Below are 15527 nucleotides of genomic sequence, written 5' to 3'. Positions count from 1 at the left end.
AAATAAAAATAGAGGCAGCTCGCTGGTAAGTGCTGCTATTTGAGCTATTTTTAGAACAGGCCAGCGGGCTACTCATCTGGTCCTTACGGGCGACCTGGTGCGCGCGGGCACCGCGTTGGTGACCCCTGTTACAGACCATTCTTTAATCTACGGCATGTACTTTACAGCACCACTAGAGGGCGTCAAACCTATTGGTGACGTCACTATGATGCAAGTCAAAAACACCAATGGTGACCGTTACCTTCGCCGGGTGCGGTGGCGCACGCCTGTAGTCCAAGCTACTGGGAGGCTGATGTTGGAGGATCGTTTGAGCTCAGGAGTTCTGAGCTACAGTGGACTATATCAATCGGATGTCCCCCACCCCCTAATATATATATATATATATATATATATATGTACATTTATTTAGAAAAAAACATGCATCAGTCCACACGAGCTGAAGGCTGTTGAATTGTTTTTTTTTTTATTTAAATACAAAACAAATGGTTTAGTTGGAATTCATCAAAACAAATAAGTAACAATTGAAGCACCTAATTTTCACACACTACCCCATTTTTATGTAGCATCTGTACTGTTATTGGTTTGAAGTTTAAACTAAGACATTTCTCAAATGTAATCTTTGGTCAACGTTTCATTGTCATGGTGCATCTTTTTGTATTATTGGTCGTCACCGAATGTTTATAGACATTCCTATAATCTACGTCATGTACTTCAAAGCACCACTAGAGGGCGTCAAACATCCTGGTGACGTCACTATGATGCAACTCAAAAACACCAATAGTGACGGGCTCCTTCGCCGGGTGCGGTGGCGCGCGCCTGTAATCCAAGCTACTGGGAGGCTGAGGTTGGAGGATCGTTTGAGCTCAGGAGTTCTGAGCTGCAGTGGACTATGTCGATCGGGTGTCCGCACTAAGTTCGGTGCCGATATGGTGCTCCTGGGGGAGCTCGGGACTACCAGGTCGTCTAAGGAGGGGTGCACCGGCCCAGGTCGGAAACGGAGCAGGTCAAAGCCCCCGTACCGCTCAGTAGTGGGATCGCGCCTGTGAATAGACACTGTAGTGCACAGCCTGTGCAATACAGCGTGACACAATCTTTTCACACTCATTTACATCATACAACTCATGTTCATACCCCACTAATACATTCTCACTTTTACTTTCTCTCACTAAACAAGGATTTTGTCTGCTTTGGTACTTTCGTCACTGCCCCCTACTGGACAAAGGTGGCTAGGGGGTGCCCAATGGAAAAGTTCTCTCACACTTTTCTAGCAGCTATCTATATATTTTTATCACATTTAACACACTTTTCTCTCATTTATCTAATCTTCACCACAATTATTATGTCTAAGTTTTAAATATAAATCTTAAATATAAAAGTTAAATCCAAACCTAAATGATATATCTAAATATAAATGTTAAACTTAAATGTTGAATAAAAATCTGAACATTAAATCTCAGTGTTAAATCTAAACGTAAATGTTAAATCTAAATGTGAGCGCTAAATATCTAATCCAAACCTAAATGTTAAATTCAAACGTGTTTGCTAATTGTTGAATCTAAATATAACTTACATCTAATCCTAAATGTGGACTCTAAATCTTAAATCTAAATGTGAGCTCTATATGGTAAATCTAAATGTTAAATCTATATCTTTAATCTAAATTTAAATGTAAAAATAAATTAAATGTGAGCGTTAAATGTTTAATCTAAACTTCAATGTTATTCTAAATGTCGAATCTACATATAACTTAAATTGAATCCTAAATGTGGATTCTGAATCTTAAATCCATCCATCCATTTTCTACCGCTTATTCCCTTTGGGGTCGCTGGTGCCTATCTCAGCTACAATCGGGCGGAAGGTGGTGTACACCCTGAACAAGTCGCCACCTCATCACAGGGCCAACACAGATAGACAGACACTCACATTTACACACTAGGGCCAATTTAGTGTTGCCAATCAACCTATCCCCAGGTGCATGTTTTTGGAAGTGGGAGGAAGCCAGAGTACCCGGAGGGAACCCACGCATTCACGGGGAAAACATGCAAACTCCACACAGAAAGATCCCGAGCCCGGGATTGAACCCCAGACTCCTCAGGACCTTTGTATTGTGAGGCAGACGCACTAACCCCTCTTCCACCGTGAATCCAAATCAATATCTTAAATCTAAATGTGAGCGCTATATGGTGAATCTAAATCTAAATGTTAAATCTAAATCTGGAATTCAAACCAGATTGGTGGAATGTTGACAATCTAGAAATATTTGGTGCTCGCATTTAGATTTAGACTTAAGATTTAGATGTATGAGTTCCATTTAAATTTAACATTTAAGTCAACATTTAACCTTCAGCCCTGACTTTTAGATTCACATTTAGAGTTAATGCTTGAATAACATTTAAGATTTAGATTTATATTTAAGATTGGTTTATTTGAAAATATATACAGTTTCAAAATGATCTTTCACATTTTAACATTTTCTTTGCAAAATGTCCAAAAATGAGTAGAAAGAAGCACACTTATTTAATCTTACCCCTTTTCCATTTCATATCAACTACTTACACGTGTCAAGTCCCTGTACTCGGTTTATACACATTTCAAACATAACAAATCAGTGTAGAGTTAATACAGCAGTTTTCTTCATAACTAGGTAAGTCATTGATGATTAGATAAATAATATCTTATTTTCCTCAAGTTGAAGGCATTTACCAATATTGTTCTTCCTTGTACTTTGCAAACACTTGTAGTTCGAAAAGTTTCTTAAATTGGATGATATCAGTACATTGTTTCACTTCTTTACTTGACCCATTCCATAGTTTCATTCCACATACTGTCTTAGGTGTTGTGCGTGCATACAAAGGTTTTAAATTACATTTTTCCCCTAACGTTATATTTCTCCTCTTTAGTTGAGAAGAATTGTTGTACATTCTTAGGTAGCTGGCTATAGTTTTCATTGTGCATTATTTTGTCTGTTTGCAAATTCACCCAGTCATTGAATTTCAATATTCTTGATTTAATAAATCAAGGGTTGGTATGTTCTCTATATCCAACATGGTGCGTTATCCTAAGTGACCTTTTTTGTAACACAATTAGTAACTGTAATATACTTTTGTTATTATTTTCCCATATTTCTGCACCATAACTCAGATATGGTAACATTGTTACGTCCTTGCTTGGCACTCAGCTTCAAGGGTTGGAATGTGGGGTTAAATCAACAAAATGATTCCCGGGCCCGGCCACCGCTGCTGCTCACTGCTCCCCTCACCTCCCAGGGGTTGAACAAGGGGGTGGGTCAAATGCAGAGGTTGATTTCCCCACACCCAGTGAGTTTGTGACCAGGGGCGTCACTAGACCTATTTGAGCCTCCCTAAAATATTCTTAAACCCCCCTAAATAATTTGGCGTTATATTTTATTTTATTTTTATTTATTTTATTTTTTTTACAAATAAATGCCGAAATATTAATTTTAAAGTGGCCCAAATAAGAGTTTAACCTAATTAATCATATTACCTGTCCTAATTCACTCAGTTTCCCCTCACTTCATAGCGTAAAGCGCTACTGCCTACTGGCGCTGACGAGCCGAGACGCGCGGCCGCCATCTTGGAGTGGTGATCCACTCCACTCTGCAATTCTTTTGGCAGGAGCAATGAACTGTCAGCGTATTTTATCTCACTGAATACCACTGATTTTCACGCACTTTTTTGTCATACTTGTAACTATGATAAACGACACATGTTTTGGCGTGTTAATAGTTTGCATAACAGTAATAGAACATTCTTATATGCTATAAGTGACCAGACGTCCAAGATCAAAACTGGTAATAATAATCCCAAAAAGGGGGGAAAAATGGTCAGCTATTTTTAAGTTGAAGAAACAATATGATTAGGTTTTATATACATGTGTACATCCTAGAATATACTAGATATCTATATATCTTCCCCGAACTCTTCCCATGTCCCATGTCCATGTCTGTTGCTGCAACAGCAGAGAGTTTATTCTGTCTTGACACTTTGCATTCATATTTTGTTTTACACTCTTCCCGTAAACGATCATGTTTACAGTGATTGTTTTATATGTATTTTTCATGTATGTTGCTTTGGATAAAAGTGTCTGCAAATACTTAAACATATATAAACACCTGAAAGTCTTTATAATCTGCTAAAACCACCAATCTGTTTCACTGGATTCAAAATAAAACCAAAGTCTGTCTTACCCAACAAAGTTAGTATTTGAATATTGTTACTTGAAGATTTATTCCTGGTTACAGTTACACTGTTAAGAGAGTATTGTCTTATGTTTTGCCTAAAATGAGAATGCATCATAATCAGTGGCGGCTAGTGAATTTTGTTTTAGGTGGGGCTGAAAGTTTGTAAACCAAATACCTGTAGGGGCGTCATCCTCCCCCAGAAGATTTCTTAGTGATTTTCACATGCAAATATTGAAGATCATTGCTCTAGCTGCACAAAACCTTGTGTCTGCAATTGTAAATATCCATCCATCCATCCATCCATCATCTTCCGCTTATCCGAGGTCGGGTTGCGGGGGCAGCAGCCTAAGCAGGGAAGCCCAGACTTCCCTATCTCCAGCCACTTCGTCCAACTCTTCCCGGGGGATCCCGAGGCGTTCCCAGGCCAGCCGGGAGACATAGTCTTCCCAACGTGTCCTGGGTCTTCCCCGTGGCCTCCTACCAGCTGGATGTGCCCTAAACACATCCCTAGGGAGGCGTTCGGGTGGCATCCTGACCAGATGCCCGAACCACTTCATCTGGCTCCTCTCGATGTGGAGGAGCAGCGGCTTTACTTTGAGTTCCTCCCGGATGGCAGAGCTTCTCACCCTATCTCTAAGGGAGAGCCCCGCCACACGGCGGAGGAAACTCATTTCGGCCGCTTGTACCCGTGATCTTATCCTTTCGGTCATGACCCAAAGCTCATGACCATAGGTGAGGATGGGAACGTAGATCGACCGGTAAATTGAGAGCTTTGCCTTCCGGCTCAGCTCCTTCTTCACCACAACGGATCGATACAACGTCCGCATTACTGAAGACGCCGCACCGATCCGCCTGTCGATCTCACGATCCACTCTTCCCCCACTCGTGAACAAGACTCCTAGGTACTTGAACTCCTCCACTTGGGGCAGGGTCTCCTCCCCAACCCGGAGATGGCACTCCACCCTTTTCCGGGCGAGAACCATGGACTCGGACTTGGAGGTGCTGATTCTCATTCCGGTCGCTTCACACTCGGCTGCGAACCGATCCAGTGAGAGCTGAAGATCCCGGCCAGATGAAGCCATCAGGACTACATCATCTGCAAAAAGCAGAGACCTAATCCCGTGGCCACCAAACCGGAACCCCTCAACGCCTTGGCTGCGCCTAGAAATTCTGTCCATAAAAGTTATGAACAGAATCGGTGACAAAGGACAGCCTTGGCGGAGTCCAACCCTCACTGGAAACGTGTCCGACTTACTGCCAGCAATGCGGACCAAGCTCTGACACTGATCATACAGGGAGCGGACCGCCACAATAAGACAGTCCGATACCCCATACTCTCTGAGCACTCCCCACAGGACTTCCCGAGGGACACGGTCGAATGCCTTCTCCAAGTCCACAAAGCACATGTAGACTGGTTGGGCAAACTCCCATGCACCCTCAAGAACCCTGCCGAGAGTATAGAGCTGGTCCACAGTTCCACGACCAGGACGAAAACCACACTGTTCCTCCTGAATCCGAGGTTCGACTATCCAGCGAAGCCTCCTCTCAAGTACACCTGAATAAACCTTACCGGGAAGGCTGAGGAGTGTGATCCCTCGATAGTTGGAACACACCCTCCGGTCCCCCTTCTTAAAGAGAGGGACCACCACCCCGGTCTGCCAATCCAGAGGTACCGCCCCCGATGTCCACGCGATGCTGCAGAGTCTTGTCAACCAAGACAGCCCCACAGCATCCAGAGCCTTAAGGAACTCCGGGCGGATCTCATCCACCCCCGGGGCCTTGCCGCCGAGGAGCTTTTTAACTACCTCAGCGACCTCAGCCCCAGAAATAGGAGAGTCCACCACAGATTCTCCAGGCACCGCTTCCTCAAAGAAAGACGTGTTGGTGGGATTGAGGAGGTCTTCGAAGTATTCCTTCCACCTACCCACAACATCCGCAGTTGAGGTCAGCAGAACACCATCCGCACCATACACGGTGTTGATAGTGCACTGCTTCCCCTTCCTGAGGCGCCGTATGGTGGTCCAGAATTGCTTCGAAGCCGTCCGGAAGTCGTTTTCCATGGCTTCCCCGAACTCTTCCCATGTCTGAGTTTTTGCCTCCGCGACCGCTAAAGCTGCACACCGCTTGGCCCGTCGGTACCCGTCCACTGCCTCCGGAGTCCTATGAGCCAAAAGAACCCGATAGGACTCCTTCTTCTGCTTGACGGCATCCCTCACTGCTGGTGTCCACCAACGGGTTCTGGGATTACCGCCACGACAGGCACCAACAACCTTGCGGCCACAGCTCCAATCAGCCGCCTCGACAATAGAGGTTCGGAACATGGTCCACTCGGACTCAATGTCCCGCACCTCCCTCGTGACATGTTCAAAGTTCTCCCGGAGGTGTGAATTGAAACTCTCTCTGACAGGAGACTCTGCCAGACGTTCCCAGCAGACCCTCACAATGCGCTTGGGCCTGCCAGGTCTGTCCGGCATCCTCCCCCACCATCGCAGCCAACTCACCACCAGGTGGTGATCGGTAGAAAGCTCTGCCCCTCTCTTCACCCGAGTGTCCAAAACATGAGGCCGCAAATCCGATGACACAACTACAAAGTCGATCATGGAACTGCGGCATAGGGTGTCCTGGTGCCAAGTGCACATATGGACACCCTTATGTTTGAACATTGTGTTTGTTATGGACAATCCGTGACGAGCACAAAAGTCCAATAACAAAACACCACTCGGGTTTAGATCCGGGCGACCATTCTTCCCAATCACGCCTCTCCAGGTTTCACTGTCGTTGCCAACATGAGCATTGAAGTCTCCCAGTAGGACAAGGGAATCACCCGGAGGAGCACTTTCCAGTACTCCCTCGAGTGTACCCAAAAAGGGTGGGTATTCTGAACTGCTGTTTGGTGCGTAAGCACAAACAACAGTCAGGACCCGTCCCCCCACCCGAAGGCGAAGGGAAGCTCCCCTCTCGTCCACTGGGTTGAACTCCAACGTGCAGGCTTTGAGCCGGGGGGCAACGAGAATTGCCACCCCAGCCCGTCCCCTCTCACTGCCGGCAACGCCAGAGTGGAAGAGGGTCCAGTCCCTCTCGAGAGAAGTGGTTCCAGAGCCCTTGCTGTGCGTCGAGGTGAGTCCGACTATATGCAGCCGGAACTTCTCTACCTCGCGCACTAGCTCAGGCTCCTTCCCCCCCAGTGAGGTGACGTTCCACGTCCCAAGAGCTAGCTTCTGTAGCCGAGGATCGAACCGCCAAGTGCCCTGCCTTCGGCTGCCGCCCAGCTCACAATGCACCCGACCTCTATGGCCCCTCCTATGAGTGGTGAGCCCATTGGAGGGATGACCCACGTTGCCTCTTCGGGCTGTGCCCGGCCGGGCCCCATGGGGACAGGCCCGACCACCAGGCGCTCGCCATCGTGCCCCAACTCCGGGCCTGCCTCCAGAGCGGGGCCCCGGTGACCCACGTCCGGGCGAGGGAAATCTGGGTTCATTTTGTTGTAATTCCATAGAAGTCTTTGAGCTGCTCTTTGTCTGATCACTCACCTAGGACCTGTTTGTCTTGGGAGACCCTACCAGGGGGCATGAAAGCCCCCAGACAACATAGCTCCTAGGATCATTGGGACACGCAAACTCCTCTACCACGGTAAGGTAGCAGCTCAGAGAGGAGGCAATTGTAAATAATTAATTTTAAAGTTTTGTGTTTCTTGTAGAATCTATATAAAGTAGTATGCATTAGCCTATTGTTAAAATAATGAAAAAAACATCATTAAAGATATGTTAGTTTTATTGCATTGATTTTTCACATTAATAGCTGTTATATTATTATTAGATGGCTTGTTAAACATTTCATAGGATTTTCAGAGGGAGGAAAATCTAAGACATTTAATATAAAAAGTAAAATGAATAAATACATAAAGAGAAAAAAAAAATGTTTAAAAGCCATCGTCCCGTGCATTTTTTTTTACCGTCCATGGGACGACGGGACATCATTAATGTCAAGCCCCGGAAAGTACATTTTATTGTTTGCATTATTTGTTTCAGCATTGCACTTTGAAGATGGTCCATCAGCTCTTTGACAGCTTTGGCTCTTTTTCAGATCAGCAGAAAGACTCTAAGTCTTTCTTACAGTATACATAAACGTTTCTCACTTCTATTCAGACTTCCATATATATTTAATTTCCTTAACCGACTGAAATAATAATAATAATAACAAAGAATAATTTCCAAGTCTTTGTTAGCCGTTTGTGAAGTTTTGTACTCGTGCGCTATGTTCGCTCACATCCTATTCATCTCCTGGGGGCTAAGCCCCCCCGGTCCTTCAAAGCTAGTGACGCCCCTGTGTGTGACTATCTTTGGTACTTTGACTTAACTCTAGCGAGCAGTAGAGAATATGGAGGGGTTTTTGGTCTAGAACATATCTGACTTTATTCAATATTAATGTATTTATTGCCCCTTTATTGTCAAGCGTTGTGTTGTGGAAGACGACAGAGTGATTTTAAAGAAACATACGAATGAGGAGGCAGCGTGTAGTAAAAAAAAGGGGTATTTCTTGATTAAACAAACAAAAAGTGAGAGCAACAGCGAAGTGCTCTGACCGGACAGACTATGAAGTAAACAAAACAACATGTTGGACCCCAGCAAAACACAGGAAATATGGAGCAGATGGCGTCCACAAAGTACAAGTGTGCTTGAGCTCCGCATCGAAAGGATTGTCGGTAGTCCGAATCGCACAACGTATTCGATTCGTATACAAATTGATTTTTTCCCCCACCCCTAATATATATATCTATATATATATATATATATATATATATATATATATATATGTATATATATATATTATATATATATATATATATTATATATATATATATGTATATATATATATTATATATATATATATATATATATATATTATATATATATATATATATATATGTACATTTATTTAGAGAAAAACATGCATCAGTCCACAAGAGCTGAAGGCTGTTCAGTCCACAAGAGCTGAAGGCTGTTGAATTGTTGTTTTTATTTAAATACAAAACAAATGGTTTAGTTGGAATTCATCAAAACAAATAAGTAACAATTGACGCACCTAATTTTCACACACTACCCCATTTTTATGTAGCATCTGTACTGTTATTGGTTTGAAGTTTAAACCAAGACATTTCTAAAATGTAATCTTTGGTCAACGTTTCATTGTCATGGTGCATCTTTTTGTATTATTGGTCGTCACCGAATGTTTATGGACATTCCTTTAATCTACGTCATGTACTTTAAAGCACCACTAGAGGGCGTCAAACATCCTGGTGACGTCACTATGATGCAAGTCAAAAACACCAATAGTGACGGGCTCTTTCGCCGGGTGCGGTGGCGCGCGCCTGTAATCCAAGCTACTGGGAGGCTGAGGTTGGAGGATCGTTTGAGCTCAGGAGTTCTGAGCTGCAGTGGACTATGTCGATCGGGTGTCCGCACTAAGTTCGGTGCCGATATGGTGCTCCTGGGGGAGCTCGGGACTACCAGGTCGTCTAAGGAGGGGTGCACCGGCCCAGGTCGGAAACGGAGCAGGTCAAAGCCCCCGTACCGCTCAGTAGTGGGGTCGCGCCTGTGAATAGACACTGTAGTGCAGCCTGTGCAATACAGCGTGACACAATCTTTTCTCTTTAAAAACAAAACATATTTAAATCATGACACACTTTGACACTTATATTTACATCCCAATAACTCATTTATACATTTACACTTCCCTTCACTAAACACTGCTTTTGTCTGTCCTACACCGCCTCCTCCTGGAGGAGAGGATTAACTTCAAAAATATCATTGGACACTTTAAAGCTCGGCTTCCATTGGTCGAAACGTTTTAGAGCTGCGCTCCCATTGGTGAGCGCAAGTCAACCAAAAAACTTTGCTGGTCACTTTAGTCCAGCAAGTGTGCGTGTTTCTGTCACTTATACTTTGTTGGTACTGAACCTGACTGTAAAAACAACCATGGCGGCTCGACTTCTCCTCCAAACTTGTTCAGCGACTTTGCAGTTGAGGGGTCGGATGATGTTACAGCGCTCTATGTCCACCATGAAAGGTAACATTTCAGAGTTGTGTCTGCCAAATACAAAGCTAACATAGTGTTTAGGATATTCTTATCTGATATGTCTGCCACCAACTTACCTCTAATTGTTTCTATTTTTGCATCCCAATAACTTCAAGTAATGAAGGTCATTTGGACTAGACTTGCGGTTGGGCCCCTGATAATAGCAATGCTCCGTCGGCAGGCGTGTTTTGGTATGGTGCCAGTGTCCCGGTAGAGGTGGCTTTGGAAAACAAAGTCACACTACATGTGGCACACTGTCATTACAAAATAAATATGAATAAAATGCATTCCTGTACAATTCCCAGGAATACCAACCGATGAGGAACAAGCAACTGGACTGGAACGCCGTGTCATGCAAGCCCTCAAGCAGGGGAAAGTCTGTCATTTATTTGAAAATATTGTTTTAGCTCCCCTGGTAAATACTAATAGATGGTCTAATGTACATTGAAAGGACCCCTACAGTATCCTGAAGCCTAAGGAATATGCTGGCACCAAGGAAGACCCTCACATTGTGGCTTGTATTGGCGAGAAGAGGCTGGTGGGCTGTATTTGTAAGTGATGCATTGTGAAATAAATATCTTATTTTGAATCATGTGAAGACTACAAAATCATGTGCAGGTGAGGAAGATAACACTGCAATTGTGTGGTTCTGGCTTCATGGTGGAGATGCCCAGCGCTGTCCGTCGTGTGGGTCCCACTACAAGCTGGTCCATCATGAGTTGCCCCATTGAAATGATCTCCAAAAAATGTTGTTGAAGCTGGCAATATTTAACAGCCACAAATAAACTAAAATACTGCAGTTATGCCGTCTCTGCTGGTGGCTAGCTCTTTTATTTGTTGCCCATTTTAAAGATTCACAACCACTCAGGATCCAAAGCGCAATGCTATCAAAGATGAAGTAAAAAGTCACAGATCACGCAGTTAGATCCTGCAATATTGCAATGTGATTCACTCTGCCAACACGGATGCCCCAGATGGGACTTTGCTGAAAAGTCAGACATGTTCATCTAAACCTACTCTATTGAGAGGCCAGGTTATTCAAATATATTGTTTGGACAATGTTTCCATGGATAAGACGCTGAGTGCTTTATAGTCAAACAGGTAGTGCCATACTGAAGTATGTTACTGTGTGCAAATTTTAAACATAACAGCTTTTGCTTTCTCATAGTTGCAATATCCAAACATGACTGAAAGCATATTGTTGCAATATCAAATGTAAGTCCATTAATACAAAGGTATATGTTGCAAAGTCTTAATGACATCTCGTGTCTTGGGAGCACTTTCCAGCCAGTACTCAGTTTAGTCTGCGAAGCAAGATGTTTGGGGGAGTGGAGGCCCGTCATCGGTTTGAACATGGCCGTCCAGACTTTTCCCTGTGATTCACGCCAGATTGAAGCCTTGATAGTGATCTATAGCTTGAAGAAGCTTCTCCCGGAGTGCCTCCGCACTGGTGTATTTGGGCAGGTCCAGCAGGTTGAAACACGTGTGGGCAACGGGCAAGTAATGTTCTCCCCCACCAGTTGGCTGGATCACCAGTTTCAGGCTTTTCATGCCCAAAATGGGAATGCGATCGCTCCCTGTCAGGAACACTGAGGAGACAAATGACATCAATTCCATGCCTCCTCAGGTGGGTTATACGTTTGATTGCAGAGACGAACACTTACAGAGGAACTGTTTCTTGTTCTCTAAAGGAAGGTTGTGGAACACTTCCCAAAATATCCTGATGGTGGGATGGTCTGGCCAGTACTCACCCTTATATTCAGTGCTCTGGGAATAGGAGGAGACACATGATAGTTATTTGTTTTTACAATGTAATTATATTTTAAATGTTGCTATATATATTTAAATATATTCCAAACCTTTTCCAGCTCAGTCCAGTCGTAGTTAGTGTTGCCAATCACCATAGCTTGCAGTTCGTTGGGCTGGAACAGCTCCAGAACTTTGCCTCCACACACCTTGTGGAAGCCAGCATAAAAGCACTCAAAGAGTGAGGCCACTGAGGTGTTGAATATGTAGTCTACATACGCGTTGACAAAGTCCTGCCTGGACAGAAAAATATCAACATCATAGGTTTGCATGACTGTATGCTGTACAGTGGTGTAAATAAGTATTTGATCCCAAGCAGTGTATCGCCTTACAAACATATGAACAGGACATTTTTTTTTTTTATGGGCGTTTATTGTAAGACAGAATGTAAAAAATATTAACTGAAAGGTTATACATTATTTGTATTTTATTGAAGGCGATAGTTATTTGAACCCAATGCAAAATGTGGTTTAATGAAACCCTGGTAGGGAAGAGGATGTTTCTTGCAGGTGGTCACCAGAGTTGCACACATTACAAGAAGGATTTCACCACCTTTTTGAGGACTCTGAGAGCACTATCTGAGGCCTCACTCCCTTACGCCTTAGGAGTTTGTACTGGCCACCAAATGAGAGCTTGTGCTTTTAGAGCAATGCCTAGCGCTCTCGCATTCTCATTCCAAATTTGACCCATGGCACAACAAGGTTGGTTGCACTTTTCTCTGAGTCATCTTTACCACACAAAGTCAAACTTAAAATAGAATAGAATAGAAAGTACTTTATTAATCCCTGGGGGAAATTCAGCTGCATGGAACTTGCATGGAACTCCAGAGCAACACAACGTAGTGTTATCTTTAATATCTGAATTATTGCATCTCATCAAGCATCTTTTCTATGAGTCTTGTTCGTGAGGTCCTATGATAGCTCAATGGTGTCGTTCATGTTCATGGGATAAAATACTAATTTCCCCACTGTATGTGTAAGAAAAGCTGCAACTCAATATTTACAAAAAAAATATGCACTTATTGTTTAGAGTACTTTTTCTGTGTAGATATCCCCCAAAATCAGAGCAAATTACCTGTTTGATTTATTAACATTTATGTTGTCACCATTAGGTACAAGTTCCAAGACCTCTGTGGCACCATAGTTTTCCTCTGTAATCTGAAAAGAGAGGCAATGTTTTTTTTTTTAGGTAACTGATATGAAACATAGCCTTAACACCACTTCCTTCAAAACTTGTGTGTGAATGAATAATGCATGCTGCCATAATTGCACATCATTCATTTCATAGCAATCTTTAGTGGCTATGCTACTGTGAACTGTACAGGATGACATTAAAGAACATTCAGTGGACACTAACCAGTGGTATGTTCAAAATGCAGGCCAAAGTAACCCAATTCCGATTGTTTTGCCCCATGTGACAGTGTATGTAGTCATGGAATAGATGGCAATGCTACCATAGCCATGTCAAATTTCATCTGACCTCTATTTCCCTGAAATGCGACAGTCGTTATTTATTATTTTAATTCACATCCACACACATCTCCAGAGAATCCAACCATTCTTTCACAACATGCCCACATGGAATCTTCTGATCTGTCTTTTGGCTAACTTGCACATAAATTAGCAGCTTTGACTGTGCAATCACATTCAAGATGGTCCCTACATACTGACTTTAGTGACGGACACATTTACTTCGTAAACATACTGGACTTTGCATGTGTGGCGTCACAACAAAGCGGCTTCTGTGGATGTGAAGACACTAGTACATACACATTAGAATGTCATACTGCAAAACAACCATACAAATAGGCTGATGTGAGTAAAGGAAAAAAAAAAGATTTGAGCGTAAATGTTGCTGTTCACAAATAGTTGGATCAACAGTGGTGTAATGTGCATGAGCCTGTTTCACCGCAAACACTGGTATTTTTTGAAAACTTTAATGCAAAATAGGTTGCACACTCTTTCATTCTTGCATAGTTGTTCAAACACAGGTATCAGCAATGCCCAATGGCAACACCACAAAATAAAGCTTAGTACTCATATGACAAAACACAGATGAACAACAAAATACAGATCACCACATATAATTTTGTATCCATCACATATATAGAGCCTAAATATTTAAATATATATTTAGGTATATTGTTTGTGTTCAGTTATAATGTGGTTCAAATATAGTATTGCATATCTTGCAACATTTGAATGGCAAAACAACCACACAAATCACCGTGGTTACTATTTTTAGCCCTTCTGCAATTGACTCAGACTAAGACTTTCTTTTATTGTCATTCAAATTTGAACTTTGCAGTACAGATAAGAACGAAATTTCACTGCATTAGCTCATGGTAGTGCAGTATAAAAGAGAGATAAGGTGCAGATATAAATAATTGGGCACACATAATCAATCATCAATCAATGATTATTTATATAGCCCTAAATCACAAGTGTCTCAAAGGGCTGCAGAAACCACAACACAAACCACAACATCCTCGGTACAATACATACAATGTGATTTTCACTGTAATTATTTGCACAATTGTTTTGAGTGTATTTATTCAACCCTATTTATGTAGCACATACCCCAAAGGGAATAAGTGGTAGAAAATGGATGGATGGATATGATGTTTCAGTCGTGATAATAAAAATAATATAAATCACATTTCTTTTCAGTAATGGATGCATATGAGCTCCAGATTTATAAGCTTCCAAATTCTAAATTTTTTAGAAGAAAATAGAACCTTATCAAAATTCATAACATTATTTTATCTAATAAAATATGCTGTTCAACAAAAAACAACAAAAATGTTATGTTTGGGTACACAAAGTAAAAGACTTATATCCCAACATGTTAATGCAAATAAGCTATGTCATTCAGTTTTTATTTGATGTGTAAACATTGAAAATTGGGGCTTCTTCCTTCCAAACATATTATTTTTACAGTGCTCGACCTCTACAAAATTAACTTCTATTTTACAATCTGCAAATGTTGCCTTCATTGGAGACTCCGTCTTGCCCTTATTTATAAAACAGCGCACACTCCCAAAATGTCAGCATATTCCTGTGTTATTTAGCATTACTTTTTTACACATTGTGGGATGACACTGGGTGGAAATCTTGTGCGTAAAAATTCACTGCATGTGTGATTTAAAAAGAGAAGAAGACTGCGTTCAAATGTGTGCTGCATGGTTTTATAGATCTAAATATTTTCTAGCATAGAGTAGGCCTGTATAGATTCTGAGGTTTGCAAGTACGTAATGTTTTGGAATGTGAGATGTGAACGTCGCCAAATTGGTTTAGCATCAATGCTTGAAACAGTCAAACATTTCTTATAGTTTCACAACGTAAATCATACTTACTGTGAAGTTCAGGCAGAACGTTTCCTCAAGGTCATCTTCTGGATAGTCCAGTAACAGTTGGAGACTCCTAATTAAACACAAATAGGTTAC

At 42.3% G+C, this 15527-nt stretch overlaps 2 protein-coding genes across 2 annotated transcripts in view; one reads left to right on the top strand and one right to left on the bottom strand.

Moving 5' to 3' along the window:
* The first annotated feature begins 10050 nt into the window (after positions 1-10050).
* Positions 10051-11086, top strand: LOC133559211 (cytochrome c oxidase subunit 5B, mitochondrial). Its single transcript, XM_061910754.1, has 4 exons — positions 10051-10267; positions 10582-10652; positions 10728-10827; positions 10895-11086. Exons 1-4 carry the CDS (start codon positions 10177-10179, stop codon positions 11005-11007), a joined length of 375 nt encoding a protein of 124 aa, XP_061766738.1. The 5' UTR covers positions 10051-10176; the 3' UTR covers positions 11008-11086.
* herc4 (HECT and RLD domain containing E3 ubiquitin protein ligase 4) overlaps positions 11077-15527 on the bottom strand; it is a 29559-nt gene continuing 25108 nt past the window's right edge. The window contains exons 20-24 of the mRNA XM_061910755.1: positions 15438-15504; positions 13157-13239; positions 12136-12319; positions 11941-12043; positions 11077-11865 (exon numbers count right to left, since the gene is read on the bottom strand). Coding sequence (XP_061766739.1) covers positions 11657-11865; positions 11941-12043; positions 12136-12319; positions 13157-13239; positions 15438-15504 — 646 coding nt within the window. The 3' untranslated portion in view covers positions 11077-11656. The remainder of the gene's footprint in view (positions 11866-11940; positions 12044-12135; positions 12320-13156; positions 13240-15437; positions 15505-15527) is intronic.

This window comes from Nerophis ophidion, linkage group LG09, assembly GCF_033978795.1.
Source record: "Nerophis ophidion isolate RoL-2023_Sa linkage group LG09, RoL_Noph_v1.0, whole genome shotgun sequence".
Taxonomy (NCBI): domain Eukaryota; kingdom Metazoa; phylum Chordata; class Actinopteri; order Syngnathiformes; family Syngnathidae; genus Nerophis; species Nerophis ophidion.
This window is presented reverse-complemented; position numbering and strand designations above follow the sequence as displayed.

Bases quoted from the DNA above. Each gene is read 5' to 3' on its own strand.
- LOC133559211 (XM_061910754.1), top strand. From the start codon at position 10,177: ATGGCGGCTCGACTTCTCCTCCAAACTTGTTCAGCGACTTTGCAGTTG. The intron at 10,268-10,581 runs GTAACATTTCAG...TACAATTCCCAG, and splicing joins CTCTATGTCCACCATGAAAG to GAATACCAACCGATGAGGAA. The intron at 10,828-10,894 runs GTAAGTGATGCA...AATCATGTGCAG, and splicing joins GAGGCTGGTGGGCTGTATTT to GTGAGGAAGATAACACTGCA.